The 16,272-nt window shown below is 43.5% G+C and overlaps 1 protein-coding gene across 3 annotated transcripts in view; it reads right to left on the reverse strand.

Moving 5' to 3' along the window:
- Positions 1-3,175: 3,175 nt before the first annotated feature.
- The window catches only part of LOC137364463 (regulator of microtubule dynamics protein 2), a 192,937-nt gene continuing 179,840 nt past the window's right edge, over positions 3,176-16,272 (reverse strand). For 2 of the 3 annotated variants that reach the window (XM_068027670.1, XM_068027669.1), the window contains 4 exons: positions 13,922-14,020; positions 11,226-11,279; positions 11,014-11,091; positions 3,176-3,798 (listed from right to left, as the gene is read on the reverse strand). In XM_068027670.1, coding sequence (XP_067883771.1) covers positions 3,745-3,798; positions 11,014-11,091; positions 11,226-11,279; positions 13,922-14,020 — 285 coding nt within the window. In that variant the 3' untranslated portion in view covers positions 3,176-3,744. The remainder of the gene's footprint in view (positions 3,799-11,013; positions 11,092-11,225; positions 11,280-13,921; positions 14,021-16,272) is intronic. The other variant, XM_068027674.1, reaches the window with a different exon arrangement.

Below are 16,272 nucleotides of genomic sequence, written 5' to 3' on the forward strand. Positions count from 1 at the left end.
GAGTATAGGGGATGTAAGACTACACTTAAGAAGGAAGTTAGGAGGGCAAAAAGGGGCCACGAGATTTCCCTGGCAGATAAGATAAAGGAGAATCCTAAAAGATTTCATAAGTATATTAAGAGTAAAAGGGTAGCTAGGGAGAGAGTAGGTCCCCTTAAAGATCAGTGTGGCAATCTATGTGTGGAGCCACAGGAAATGGGCGAGGTCTTAAATGAATATTTCTCGTCCATATTTACCATGGAGAAGGTCATGGAAGCTAGTGAGTTCAAGGGAGGGAACACCGATATCCTGGAGCATATCAACATTACAAAGGAGGTTGGAGGTTTTGAAGTGCATTAAGGTGGATAAATCCCCAGGGCCTGACCAGGTGTATCCTAGGATGCTATGGGAAGCAAGGGAGGAGATTGCTGTGGTCCTGGCAGAGATTTTTGTATCATCGTTAGCCACGGGTGAGGTACCAGAAGACTGGAGGATAGCTAATGTTATGCCTTTATTTAAGGGCAGCAGGGATAAATCAGGGAACTACAGGCAGGTGAACCTTACATCAGTGGTGGGAAAGTTATTGGAAGGGATTCTGAGAGACAGGATTTATATGCATCTGGAAAGGCATAGTCTGATTAGGAATAGTCAGCATGGCTTTGTGCGTGGGAAATCATGTCTGACGAATTTGATTGAGTTTTTGGAGGAGGTGACCAAGAAGATTGACGAGGGCAGGGCGACGGCCGTTGTCTACATGGACTTTAGCAAGGCCTTTGACAAGGTACCGCATGGTAGGCTGGTCCAGAAGATTCGTACACATGGGATCCAGGGTGAGCTAGCAAATTGGATACAAAATTGGCTTGGTGATAGGAGGCAGAGGGTGGTAGTGGAGGGTTGTTTTTCCGATTGGATGCCAGTGACCAGCGGTGTGCCGCATGTTTGTCATATATATTAATGACTTGGATATGAATGTAAGGGGCATGATTAGTAAGTTTGCAGATGACACCAAAATTGGTGGTATAGTGGACAGTGAAGAAGGTTGTCTAAGGTTACAACAGGATATAGATCAACTGGGAAAGTGGGCAAGGGAATGGCAAATGTAATTTAATGCAGACAAGTGTGAAGTGATGAATTTTGGGAAGTTAAACCAGGGCAGGACATATACAGTGAATGGCAGGGCCCTGGGGAGTGTTGTTGAGCAGAGAGACCTTGGGGTGCAAGTACATAGTTCCCTGAAAGTGGCAACACAGGTAGACAGGGTAGTGAAGAAGGCGTATGGCATGCTTGCCTTCATCGGCCGAGGCAATGAGTACAAGAGTTGGGACGTCATGTTACAGTTGTACATAACGTTGGTTAGGCCGCATTTGGAGTACTGTGCGCAGTTCTGGTCGCCGCACTACAGGAAAGATGTGATTATGCTAGAGAGGGTGCAGAAAAGATTCACAAGGATATTGCCTGGATTTTTTTCCCTGGAGTGAAGGAGGCTGGGAGGGGACATGACAGAGGTATATAAAATTATGAGAGGCATAGATAGGGTAGATAGCCAAAGTCTGTTTCCCATGGTAGGGGTGACTAAAACTAGAGGGCATAGATTTAAGGTGAGAGGGAGGAGGTTTAAAGGGGATCAAAGGGGTAAATTTTTCACACAAAGAATAGTGGGTTTCTGGAATGAGCTGCCTAAGGAGGTGGTGGAGGCAGGAACAGTAGCGACATTTAAGAGGCATCTGGACAGGTACTTGAATGAGCAAGGCATAGAGTGTTATGGAATTAATGCAGGCAGGTGGGATTAGTATAGATAGGCATTATGGTGGGCATGGACGCGGTGGGCTGAAAGGCCTGTTTCTATGCTATACGACTGACGCTTCTGGAATACTGTCTTCAGTTCTGATCTCTACATTTAAGAAAGGATATACTTACACTTGGGGCTTGACAGGGTAGATGTTGAGAAGATGTTTCCACTAGTGGGGGAATCTCGAACTAGGGGACATAGTTACAGAATAAGGGGACACTCATTTAAAACTGAAATGCAAAGGAATTTCTTCTCTGAGAGGGTAGTGAATGCCTGCAATTTTCTACCCCAGAGAGTTGTGGAGGCTAGATCACTGAAAGTATTTAAAGAGGAGGTAGATAGATTTTTGAAATATCGGGGAGTTGAGGGCTATGTGGAGCTGGCATGAAAGAGAAGTTGAGGTCTGGGGCAGATCAACCATGATCGTATTGAATGGCGGGGCAGGCTTGAGGGGCCAACTGGCCTATTCCTGCTCCTATTCTTGTTTTCTATGACGCAGTACAGAAAAGGGTCACTAGATTGGTCCCTGGGATGAGGAGGTTGTCCTATGATAAGAGACTAAGTAAACTGGGCCTGTTTTCTCTAGAGTTTAGAAGAATGAGACATGATTTCACTGAAACATATAAGATTCTAAAAGGGCTGGATAGGGTTGACACAGAGACTATTTCCGCTGGTTGAGGAATCTAAAACATGGGGGCGCAGTCTCAGGCTAAGGGGCCAATCATTTAGGACTGAGATGAGGAGAAATTACTTCACTCAAAGGGTTGTGAATCTTTGGAATTCTCTACCCCAGAGAGTTATGGATGCTCCATCATTGAATATATTTAAGGCTGGGTTAGACAGATTTTTGGTCTCTCAGGGAATCAAGGGGTATGGCGAGCAAGTGGGAAAGTGGAGTTGAATTCGAAGATCAGCCAATAGCGTTTTGAATGGCAGTGCAGGCTCAATGGGCCATAAGATCTACTCCTGCTCCTATTTCTTGTGTTCTTGTGCAGCTGTAGGAGGTCATTGGAAGTCAGAAAAATTCTGATGTCTTCTCTTTAAAAAGTTTGGAGACAATGTGGGTTCTACGGATATTACTTTTTTTTGAAAAAAAAGTCCTCAGCTACACTGGATTCACTTTTTGATGCATTTCAGAACCATAAATGAAAACGCAAAAATTAGTTTTCCATTTTGTTAGATACGGTCTCATGAAGTTTGATTTCTCGCATACGATATAAATCCCCTCATTCCTCACCATTATTATTTTTTGAGCAGCAGAGAGAAAAATCTAAAAAAAAACCTTCCAATTCATGACAATTTTTTTTTAGCCTCTCTAGTGCAGAAATGGCCATATTTCCTTTTTGTAGCATAGAAAATAGAAACTTCATGCCCTGTACATTGATTTTTAAAAAATTAATCTTTGGAAAAACTGATCAGTTAATTTTTTAATATAGCATGTAATTCATTTGAAAATCCATTATACTTGTTAATAATTCTGCCTTTCTTTCCATCAAACATAAAAAGAAGCCAAAGAAATGTCAATGTTTTGAGTCATTTTTTACAGCCTTTGGAACTCAATATTTTTTGTAAAAGATGCAAGTAGTGGTTTCTGTACATTACTAAAAATAGCCATTTCCTGGACTTTATAGTTATTACAGACATCATAAATCTATTTAAAAAGCTATATTTGCAGATGCAGTCCATCATAATTTTAAAAAAAAAATTTACATTTCAGTACCATGGATATTTGCAGTGTTAAGAATCTTAACTAGATTCACTTCAGAATCTTTGGACTCAACATGATTCAAGAAATAAATCTATTGAAGCAAAATTTCAGCGAATGTCAGAAGAAATGGTCTTCAGTGCTTTGTCTCCATGTAACCCATTTGTCACATTCCTCTTCTCAAGGAAATATTACAGTGCAATTATGAATTATGTCAATCATGAGCACATTCAAATGTTTAAATCAGTTTCATAATTGGAAGAAATAAAGTTTATTGCTTGAGGAGAGAAAGCAGGTTTTCTAATTCTTCCTGAGTTTCTCGTTCCTGTAGAGAGGAAAGAAAAATGTACATAAGAATATTTAATCAGTACTCTTTCCCTTTAAACTGGCATCTTTTCATATACTATTACTTTTGTCATGCTCCTCCTGGCTCAAAAAAGAGCAGGACTGGGTACTAAATATTCCTGATACAAGGTGTATCAGAAAAGATATAGAAGGACAGAAAGGAGCAGGGGTGGTAGAACTGATGAAGGAAAATATTACTGTACTGGAGAGAGAGGTAAAGGACAAAATCTATTTGGTTAGAGCTAAGAAACAAATACAGGTACCATTATAGTATTGGGAATATTCCACAGGGCATCAACTAGTAGGAAAGGTACAGAGCAACAAATTTGCAAGGAAATTACAGGAAGTGCAAAAATTATACAGTAGTTATACTGGGGGAATTTATCCTCATATAGACTGGGATAGTAATCATTTAAAGGGTAGAGAGGGGTAAGAGTTTCTACGAACATACGAATTAGAATTAGGAGCAGGAGTAGGTTACTTGACACCTCGAGCCTGCTGCGTCATTCAATAAGTTCATGGCTGAACTGATTACTCCACACTTCCACCTACCCCCGATAACCTTCCACCCCCTTGCTTATCAAGAATCTATCTACCTCTGTCTTAAAAATATTCAAAGACTATTTCCACTGCCTTTTGAGGAAGAGAATTCCAAAGACTCATGATTGTAGTATCATAAGGTTTAGATGAGCTAGGGAAAAGAACAAGGAGCAATCCAGAGTCAAAATAATTTCAATGGGGCAAGAGCAGAGCTGGCCCAGGTGAACTGGAATCAAAGATTGTGTTACGATCAGGTGAGAAAGGAGTCTAGAGCTCCCTCTTAGCCTTCACCTGGTCTTACCGTAACAGGGTTTAATTTTAAATGCAGCTATTTTTTCAGCTCCCCTTAGTAAATCCTTGTTCACTAACTTCCAATTATAAGGCAAAGAAACTAGCCAAAAGGTTTTCTTGGGTTTAAAGAAAAAGGGTGGTAGAAGGAGGAGTAGGGCCAATTAGGGAACCACAAAGGGGATTTAAGTATGGAGCCAGAGGGTATGGCCAAGGCACTTGTATCAGTCTTGTTTAAAAAGGGTGTAAGGAGAAGCCCAGCAATTACAGGCCAGTCAGTTTAACCTTGGTTATCTTTAGGGGAGAGAAAGCTGAGAGGAGCTTTGATAGAGATGTTCAAATTCATGAGGGGTCTGGACAGGATCGGGAGAAACTGTTCCTATCGGTGGAAATGTCAAGAACCAGAGGACAGTGATTTAAGATAATTAGCAAAAGAAGCAGAGACAACATGAGGGAAAAAACTTTTTACGGAGCGCGATTAGGATCTGAAATGCACTGCCTTGAGTGTGTGGTGGAAGCAAATTCAATCGTGGCTTTCAAAAGAGAACTGGATAATTAACTAAGGATAAACAATTTGCAGGGCTATGGGGAAAAGGCAGGAGAGTGGGACTAGCTGAGCTGCTCTCACTGAGAGCTGGCACGGACTTGATGGACTGAAAGGTCTCCTTCTGTGCTGTAACCGTTCTATGATTCTATAAGATCGAGACCATCCTTTCAGCTGCCTCTGCCACATCTCTCCCTTTCTCTAGCCTATCAAGCCAAAATTTCCCGAAGGTTCTCCCTGCCCTAATGCTTGGATCTTTGTCTAGTTTCTCCTGTCTCCTCTCATGTGCTCTCTGAGCCCATCTTGTTCATGCTCCCTATTCGACTAAACTGCTTACTACCCAACTTCCCTTTTCAGGTGATATAATAAACAGTTCCCTCTTCTCTGGCACTGTCGCTTTCAAATCTGCTGCCATCAAACCCCTCCTTTAAAAAGCCAACCTTTCAGACTACAGGAGTACATTTCGTGCTCTTGATACTACGTGGTATTCAATGTAGAGGTATATTGATTCATCAGTTGAGAGCAGTTGTTGCTAATCAGTTCAAGGTTTCCTTGCCATGTTTGACCTGAAACCATGAGACTTCATGGGGTCCGGAGACAATGCTGTGGGCTCTCAAGGCCCATCTCCCCCACCCCGATCTCCACTCCCCCGCACCCGACACTTCCCCCTCTGGTCGGTCTGCCCTGCTGCTGAAACAGAACATACCCAGGGACAGTGATGAAAGAGTGTGGGACAACATTGAAAATCTTGTTGACATTGCTCAACCATGGATTGGAACTAAAAATCTCTCAATAGTGGATCCGGTATCAAAGGAAGTGTAACCTTAAAACAACTGCCTTGATTTTGTGGGCAGTGGCGAAGTGATGACCCTTGTCGCTGAGCTCCAAGAAAGTTACCCACAAAGATCTAGTAATCTCTGTGGCATGAATTTACCTTTCCCAATGTTAATCTGGATCAGCTACAGGGGATCGCTGGGGCCGATTTTCAAAGTGCCGCAGGGTTGAGAGTCAGAGCAGACGTGATTTCATAATTGTGATCCCGGAAGTCATCTCCGGTACCTGATGCCTCCGGGACAGTCTGCCAGTTTCAATGTCAGACTGTTGGGGGTGGGAAAAGAAAAAAATTGGGGAAGGCTCTCAATTCCAATTAAGGGCCCATTAAACAAGGTCAACACCAGAGTTTTGGATGGGGATTCCAATGAACACAAGCAGTCTGGTACATGTTAGTCACAGCTGTCGGGTTCACTGCGGGGCAAAGGAAAAGTCTTTTTTTCAATGCTTCAAAGTATTGGGCGGTCCGGTATCCTGTGTGGAGATGGTTTGGCCGTTTCGCCTCCGTTCCATTTATACATGGTGCTGTCCCTCTAAGGATCTGCCTGCTCTTCTCAGCAGCGCAGCAGCAGGCCCTATCAGGGCTGACGCTCGTCTTTGCCACTGGTGCCAAGCAGGCAGCTCACACCTCCTGGAGATGCTTGGCAGCCCTAATTGGATGCCGAGCCTGCCTCCTGCGCAATTAGAGCATTAACATTTAAAAACAGCATCGTGCGAGCAATACAGTGAAGGTGCGGGGTCGGGACCTGGAAATTATCCACGACCCCTGCCCCTGCTGACAAGCAACAATGATGTCATCAAGCAGGCAAAGCAGCCGACAGCAATCCAGTAAATGCACTAATTATTCCATCAGTTTTTAATCAATATACAGAGGACAAAATAAAGATTAGAACCTACACACAGGGCTGAATTTTACCCTCAGCGGACAGGAGCCATCCACCGACTGGAATGTTGGTGGCGAACCCGCCTCCGCCTGGCCTGGGGATCTGGCCAGCATTTTACAGTCCCCAGGCCTTTAATTGGTCTGAGGCGGGACTTCCATCTCATTGAGGCAGCAAGTCCTGCCTCATGGAGCTGCCAGCCAATTAGTGGGCTGGCAGCTCTCTGACCCAGCAGCATCACCGGGAGCTGTGGCCACTGCTGGTACTGCAACCCAGCCATTGGAAGGAAGATGAAGGACGGCCCAGAAAGGAAGGTAGGTTTTGGGGCCTCGCCGGGGATGATCAGTTGTGCCCCGGCGAGGCAAGGACTGGGGGCATGTTGGGTGTTGGGGGTGGTAGGGGCATGGGGGGGGCGGCCCTCCATCGGGCACAGGGTGCCTCAACATGAGGCCCCCCCCACCCAGACTGTCAGAAAGCCATCAGCTTTTGTCAGGCGGCTTTTCTCGGGCCTGGGCCGCCCGTCCAGCCAAGGGTAAAATCCCTGTGGCAGCGAGCGGAGGCCCTTGAGTGGCCGTTAACTGGCCACTTAAGGGCCTTGTTTGACTTGGGACGGGCGGGCCGGTTTTCACCACTGCCGCCCTGCGTAAAGTGGCCGTGGAGGCAGGAGCGGGTTGGGAAGGGCGTACCAAGCTTCCCGCTCCATTTTATGACCACCCCCGCCACCTTCCGCTCTTTGGGGGATGTAAAGTTCAGCCCATAGGATTAAAATAGAACTGAAATATCATAAACTTTAAAAAAAAATAACATTTTAATTTATTTAAAAATCTAAGGTTTTTTTTTATCATGATGGAAAAATGTGACATTTCACAAATATAAAATTAGTTTTTCAGGGCCAGAGAAATTGTTCAACAATAATTATGACTTTGTACACTGTTAAAAACCCAGTTACATCTCATTCAACAAGGTGTAACTTTTCCAAGGGTTTTTACAGTGAGACTAACAGTATAAAAAGTGGAACTTCCTGTCAGATCAAGTGATTGCTAAGATTTCCATCTGCGAGATCTTCAACAGCATACCCTGTGGAGTACCAGGGAATCACTGACAGTAATTTTGGATTTCTGTGTTTAACTGCACATGTGCGGATGCCAGAAGTTTCTGTCAATTTTACGGAGTAATGACAGCAAATGTTGATTGTTCTCCTTTTCCCCATGTTAACCAATATTGTAAATGCTTCTCTCTCTTCAGGTGTTGTCCCTCTCTCCTTCAAATCTGCTGTCATCACCCCCTCCTCAAAAAAACAACCCTTGACCCCAATGCCCTTACAAACTACCGTCCCATCTCCAACCTCCCTTTCCTCTCCAAATTCCTTGAACTTCTTGTCGCCTCCCAAATTAATTCCTATCTTTCCCGGAATTCTATGTTTGAATCCCTCCAATCAGGTTTCTGCCCCCTGCCACAGTACTGAAACGGCTCTTATCAAAGTCACAAATGACATTATATGTGACCGTGACAAAGGTAAACTTTCCCTCCTCATCCTGCTCAACCTGTCTGCAGCCTTTGACACATCTGACCATGCCATCCTCCTCCAGTGCCTTTCCAATGTTGTCCAGCTAGTCGGGACTGCTCTCACCTGGTCCAATTCTTATCTATCTAATCATACAGAATCAGTTGCTATGGCTTCTCTTCCTGCTCCTGCCCTGGTAACCCCCAAGGATCTATCCTTGGCCCCCTCCTATTTCTCGTCTACATGCTGTCCCTCGATGACATCATCTGAAAGCATGGCATTAGTTTTCACATGTATGCTGACAACACTCAACTCTAGCTCACCACCACTTCTCTCAACTCTTCCACTGTTGCTAAATTATCAGAATGTTCATCCGATATCCAGAACTGGATGAGCAAAATTTCCTCTAATTAAATATTGGGAAGACTCAAGCCATTGTTTTTGGTCTATGCTCCAAACTCTGTTCCCTAGCTACCAAGTCCGTTCCTCTCCCTGGCAACAGTTTGAGATTAAGCCAGTCTGTTTGCAATTTTAGTTTCACATTTGACCCTGCGATGAGCTTCCAACTTATATTTGTGCAAACACTAAGACCACATATTTCCACCTCCGTAACATTGCCCAAATTCGCCCGGTCTCAGCTCATCTGCTACTGAAACCCTCATTCATACCTCCTTTACCTCTAGATTTGACTATTCCAATGCACTCCTGGCTGGTCTCCACATTCCACTCTCTGTAAACTTGAGGTCATCCAAAATTCCGCTGTCCATGTCTTAACTCACACTAAGTCCCGTTCCCCTAACACTCCTGTGCTCGCTGACCTACATTGGGTCTCCGTCAAGCGACATCTTGCTTTTAAAATTATCTTTCTGCTTTTCAAATCCCTCCAAGGCCTCGCCCCTCCCTATCTCTGTAATCTACTCCAGCCACACAACCCTCCAAGATATCTGTGCTCTAATTCTGGCCTCTTGTGCATCCCTGATTTTAATCGCTCCACCACTGGTGGCCACGTCTTCAGGTGCCTGGGTCCCAAGCTCTGGAATCCCCTCCATACACCTCTCCCCCTCGCTTTCCTCCTTTAAGACACTCCTTCAAACATACCTCTTTGACCAAGCTTTTGGTCATCTGACCTAACATCTCCTTTTGAGGCTTGACGTCACACTTTGTTTTATAATGCTCCTGTAAAGCACCTTAGGATGTTTTTATTGCCTTAAAGACATGATATAAATATAAGTTGTTGTTGACATCATTACAACTACAAAATTCTGAGAAATATTTTAACTTTGAATCCCACTGAAATTATTGAAGCCTTGAGACTTCATGCTACCTTTATATCTAGTTGCCGCAGTGGCATTAATATAAGGGTCTCTTTTCAGTCAATAAAGGGATTAAAATAAACCTCTCCAGTGCACTTATAAAATCTGACTGTCCGTTATTATACTCGTTTGCTGTCAAAACTTCAGGAGAGTACTGCTTCTTCTCTTTCAAAGGGACAGAAAAAACCCATGAAATTTTACACTACTAAGTCCTTAGGAACATAAGAGCAGGAATAGGCGAATCAGCACTTCGAGGCTGTTCCTCCTTTCAATTAGATCATGGCTGATCCACATCGTAAGTCCATTTACCGATCTTGCTTTCATGTCCCTCAAAACTCTACCAATCTCAGTTTTGAAAATTTCAATGGACCTTTCCAGCCTCGACAGCTTTTTGCAGGAGAGTTCCAGATTTCCTCTAGCCTAAGGTTTCTAATGGGATTTATCTTTCTAACCTCTTTTGTGATAGTCAGAATGAAAGACAAAACCACCACATAGAAACTGCAGAATAGATCATAGTGAAAAGAAGCACAAACGGTTAAAATAAAAAAAATTTTATGAAGGAGAGCAACAAGGTAAAGCTCATGAGCGTCAGACACAAAAAAGATTAGTAAAAGCAAAAAAAAAAGAGGAAGAACTCTAATATCATGTCTATATTTCTTCCTTCTCTTCTGGAGATATTGACACCTTGCTGGGGTATGATGTCGCTGGTGTTGGTCTACATTTCACACACACGTGCTCTTTGTTCATGTGTTAATTTACTGCAGAAGATGTCACAGCCAAAGTAAGTCATATCAGCATCTGACATTCACGTGTATATGCTTCCACAGTTATCAGGAACTGGAACTTTGGACACTTTCCTCTCCCTAACTCAAGGGCCCAAAGATACAAAAGCCAACTATAATACCCTTATTGCCACCCAGGTGCAGGGGATGTTATGGCCAAGCCAGGTTCTGTTCTTTACTGAAATCCACATATGCACACTTAGTCAACTGTCATCAGGACCAAGAATTTGGACAATGTCCCCTCCCAACGCAAGGTTACTGAAGCCAACTGTAATACCCTTACTTCCACCCCATCTCAGACTAGCGTCAGACTTAGTTATTCACAGGAGAAATTCACTGAATCACTGAGGAAATGCTTCATGAGCAATGTTAACCATAGATCAAATTCTACCTTGAAAATACACTCATGTGAACAGATGGGCAGTTCACATGTTCTCCACAATGTTTCATATAGATAATAAACACCAGTTGGTGGTCTGAACTGCATGAATTTCAAAGATGGCGGAAAATACCTCTGGAGTGTCAGGAAAGGATGCTGCCATGTCACACCACATTTGTGCATTGCTGGTCTGCCCAAGTTCTCTGTAACACTAAAGGTAAAACAAAGGAATTTGCAGAAATGGACCTTAAACAGTTTTGAATATCATAACACAGAGGTGTTTTTGAGTTTAAAAACAGAATTGTTCATGATATTTCTTAGGAACAAGGAAAACATGGTACCTACCTTTATTATATATACACAATTAGTTTTGGAATACCTTGGGTGTAGCTCTTCTACCTGGAAAACAAGAGAAAATATATATTTACATAGAAGTTAGACTCAAGAATTATAGGAGTAACTTGAGATGGGGTGGCATTCAGAATTCAAACATAGAATTTAGGAGCTAATTTACGAGGCAGACCATGCGACTCAGCTTGTTAGGTAAACAGACTGATTACCCGATCTCCAACAGTGCCGCTCGTGGATTTGAAAGTCAATTGATTTGTAACATAGAATACTAATTTTCATCGTTCACTGGTGGTTGTGTCTATACCTGCTTAGGCACTAAGCTCTGGAATTCCCTCCCTAAACCTCCCCTCCTTTTGTCCTCTCTCGCTCCTCCTTTAGACACTCCTTATAACCTACCACTTTGATCAAGTCTTTGATTACCTAATATCTTCTTATGTGGCTCAGTGTCACATTTTCCTCCAGTGAAATGCCTTGGGATATTTACTATGTTAAAAGCACTATATAAATGCAAGTAGTTGTAAATTCCCCAAACATTGTTTCCATATAAGGGAAGCTAGTAATATCAGAAAACACAGGTTAAAAGTCATTTTAAAATAGTTAATATGAAAAATTAATTTTCGTTAATGCTTGGAATAATCAGCCAAGCAGAATGATAGAGGTGAAACATTATGGACTGGTCAAAATGCTGTTGTATGCTAAGCTAGTGGAGTTAGTCGACTGGAAGAGGAAGATGGGTTAAATGGCCTATTCTTGTCCTAGGCTTTACTATGTTCTTACAATTAGAAAATTAAGGTTCTTGGTTGCTCCTCAGTAACTCTTGCCAGAATATGTATTTGGGAATTTCGGGCAAGTACATCTGAAATGCCTCAATGCTGAAATTGCTGACACTTGCAGTTTAAGTTGTCATATCAACTTGGAAGGCTGACAACATCCAATGAATTGTATTCCAGAATGTGTTACCACGTTCAGGAAAGGAGGATTTGAGAACCAGGGAAAAATATAAATAATAATAAATGTAACCCCACTATTTAAAAAAGGGAGAGAGAAAACAGGGAATTACAGACCAGTTAGCCTTACATCAGTAGTGGGGAAAATACTAGAGTCTATGATAAAGGATGTGATAGCAGAACACCTGGAAAACATAAACAGGATTGGACATAGTCAGCATGGGTTTATGAAAGGGAAATCATGTTCAACAAATCTACTGGAGTTTTTTGAGGATGTAATTAGTAGGATAAGGGAGAACCAGTGGATGTGGTGTATTTGGATTTTCAGAAGGCTTTTGATAAGGTCCTAAATAAGAGGTTAGCATGCAAAATTAAAGCACATGGGATTGGGGGTAATATACTGGCATGGATTGAGAACTGGTTGACAGATAGGAAACAATGAGTAGGAATAAATAGGTCTTTTTCCGGGTGGCAGGCAGTGACTAGCGGGGTACTGCAAGGATCAGTGCTTGGGCCCCAGCTATTCTCAATATATATTAATGACTTGGGTGAGGGAACTAAATGTAACATTTCCAAGTTTGCAGACGACACAAAGCGGGGGGGAATGTGAGCTGTGAGGAGGATGCAAAGAGGCTCCAATGTGATTTGGACAAGTTGGGTGTATGGGAAAATGCATGGCAGGTGCAGTATAATGTGGATAAATGTGAGGTTATCCACTTTGGTTGTAAAAACAGAAAGGCAGATTATCTGAATGGTGATAGATTGGGAAAGGGGGAGGTGCAACAAGACCTGGGTGTCCTTGTACACCATTCGCTGAAAGCAAGCATTCAGGTGCAGCAAGCAGTTAGGAAGGTGAATGGTATGTTGGCCTTCACTGCAAGAGGATTTGAGTACAGGAGCAAGGATGTCTTACTGCAGTTATACAGGGCCTTGGTGAGACCACATCTGGAGCATTGTGTGCAGTTTTGGTCTCCTTATTTGAGGAAGGATGTTCTTGCCATTGAGGGAGTGCAAAGAAGATTTACTAGGCTGATTTCTGGGATAGTAGGATTGACGTATGAGGAGAGATTGGGTTGACTAAGCCTATATTCACTAGAGTTTAGAAGAATGAGAGGGGATCTCATAGAAACCTACAAAATTCTAACAGGACTAGACAGGCTAGATGCAGGGAGAATGATCCCGATGGCTGGGGAGTCCAGAACCAGGGGTCACAGTCTTCAGATATGGGGTATGCCATTTAGAACTGAGATTAGGAGAAATTTCTTCACTCAGAGGGCAGCGAACCTGTGGAATTCTCTACCGCAGAAGACAGTGGAGGCCAAGTCATTAAATATATTCAAGAAGGAGATAGACATATTTCTTAATGCCAAAGGGATCAAGGGATATGGGGAGAAAACGGGAACCGAGTACTGAATTAGACGATCAGCCGTGATCTTTTTTGAATGGCGGAGCAGGCCTGACGAGCTGAATGGCCTATTCCTGCTCCTATTTTCTATGCTTTCTATAAAATTTGGGTCAAAGTACAAGAATTTCATCCTATATGTGCTGACTGTATGAAACAATCCCTGTCGCTATATTTACTTAATACAAGTGATACAGACAGTGAGGGACAAATGCAGTATTTAAATGGTTTGAAGTTTCTGCTTCACCCCCAAATGTTTTAAAATCAAAACCTCCATCTGATTCAGTAACTAGACAGAAAGCAGGATACTTAAAATGGAATAACTGGCAAAGGTTTATTACCTTGAGGAAACATTGCAAAGCTTCCTGTATGGTTGAATTTGGTGGCTCTTTAAACAGTGTTGCAGCCACCTTTCTTTCAATCCATGACAACTGAGAAGCCTGCAAACCAAGCAACCCAAATATTATTATAAAAGCAAAATACTGCAGATGCTGGAAATCTGAAATAAAATCAAAAAGTGCTGGAAATACTCAGCAGGTCTGGCAGCAGCTGTGGAGACAGAAGCAAAGTTAAAATTTCAGGTCAGTGACCTTTCATCACAACTGGCAAAGGTTAGAAATGTAATCGGTTTTAGGCAAATAAAATGGGGGTGGGGCAAAAGAGAACAAATGGGAAGGTGTTGATAGGACAGAGGGTCACAGAGAATAATTGACACGGAGGTCATGGGGCAAAGGCAAAGAGTGTGTTAATACTGTGGTGAAATGCAAAGTGTTCGTGCAAAGAGGGTGTTAAATGACAGAATAATGAAAGCCCTAGCCAAAAGCAAAACATGAAAAAAAGTGGGCAGGCACATGGTAAAACAAGTATAATGATGAAACAAACTAAAATGAAATAAAAATAAAAAATACAAAGTAAAACTAAAAAAAGATAAAACTAAAACAAAAAGGTAAAAGTAAACCAAAAGGTAAAACAAAAAGAAAAGGGGGGGTGGGGGGCAGTCATGCTCTGAAATTATTGAACTCAATGTTCAGTCCGGCAGGCTGTAGCAATGCCTAATCGGTAGATGAGGTGCTGTTCCTCGAGCTTGCATTGATGTTCACTAGAACACTGCAACAATCCCAGGACAGAGATGTGAGCATGAGAGCAGGGGGGGTGTGTTGAAATGGCAAGCGACAGGAAGCTCGGGGTCATGTTTTTGGACAGAGTGGAGGTGTTCCGCAAAGCGATCACCCAATCTGCATTTGGTCTCCTCAATGTAGAGGAGACCGCATTGTGGGCAACGAATACAGTATACTAAATTGAAAGAAGTACAAGTAAATCGCTGCTTCACCTGAAAGCAGTGTTTGGGGCCTTGGATAGTGAGGAGAGAGGAGGTGAAACAGCAGGTATTACACCTCCTGTGATTGCATGGGAAGGGGCTGTTGGAAGGGGAGGAGGTGTCGGGGTAAAGGAGTAGACCAGGGTGTCGTGGGGGGAATGATCCCTTCGGAATGTTAACAGGGGAGGCGAGGGGAAGATGCATTTGGTAGTGGCATCACGCTGGACGTGGTAGAAATGGCAGAGGATAATCCTTTGGATGGGGAGGCTGGTGGGTGGAAAGTGAGGACAAGGGGAACCCTTTTGCGGTTCTGGGAGGGAGGGGAAGGGGCGAGAGCAGAGCTGCGGGAAATGGGCCAGACACGGTTGAAGGCCCTGTCAACCACAGAGGAAGGGAATCCTCGGTTAAGGGAAAAGGAAGACATATCAGAAGTACTGTTGTGGAAGGTTGCGTCGGAGACAGAGAAACTGGGAGAATGGAATAGAGTCCTTCCAAGAGGCAGGGTGTGAAGAAGTGTAGTCAAAGTAGCTGTGGGAGTCGGTGGGCTTATAATGAATATTAGTAGACAGCCTATGCCCAGAGATGGAGACAGAGAGGTCGAGGAAGGGAAGAGAAGTGTCGGAGATGGACCACGTAAAGGTGAGAGAAGGGTGGAAAGCGGAAGCAAAGTTGATAAAAGTTTTGCAGTTTGGGGAGGGAGCAGGAAACGGCACCGATACAGTCATCAATGTACCGGAAAAAGAGTTGGGGGAGGGGGACCCGAGTAGGACTGGATCAAGGAATGTTCAACATATCCCACAAAAAGACAGGCTTAACTAGGACCGATGTGGGTACCCATAGCAACACCTTTTACTTGAAGGAAGTGAGTGGAGTTGAAGAAGTTGTTCAATGTGAGAACAGGTTCAGCCAGGCGGAGGAGGGTGGTGGTGGATGGGGACTGGATGGGCCTCTATGCAAGGAAGAAGCGGAGAGCCCTCAAACATTCCTGGTGAGGGAATGGAGGTCTAGAGAGATTGGACATCCATAGTGAAGAGAAGGTGTTTAGACCCAGTCAAAATGACGTAGGGCATCAGAAGATTCACGGATGTAGGTGGGAAGAGACTGAACCAGGGGAGAAAAGATAGGGTCATGATAGGAAGAAATAAGTTCAGTGGGGCAGGAACGGGCTGAAACGATGGGTCTGCTGGGACAGTCCTGTTTGTGGATTTTGGGAAGGAAGTAGAAGCGGGCTGTCCGGGGTTGCGGGACTATGAGGTTGGAAGCTGTAGAGGGAAGATCTCTGGAGGAGATGAGGTCAGTGACAGTTCTGTGGACAGTAGCTTGATATTCAGTGGTGGGGTCATGGTTCAGGGGGAGGTAGGAAGAAGTGTTTGA

This window comes from Heterodontus francisci, chromosome 3 (assembly GCF_036365525.1).
Source record: "Heterodontus francisci isolate sHetFra1 chromosome 3, sHetFra1.hap1, whole genome shotgun sequence".
NCBI classification, from domain to species: Eukaryota; Metazoa; Chordata; class Chondrichthyes; order Heterodontiformes; family Heterodontidae; genus Heterodontus; species Heterodontus francisci.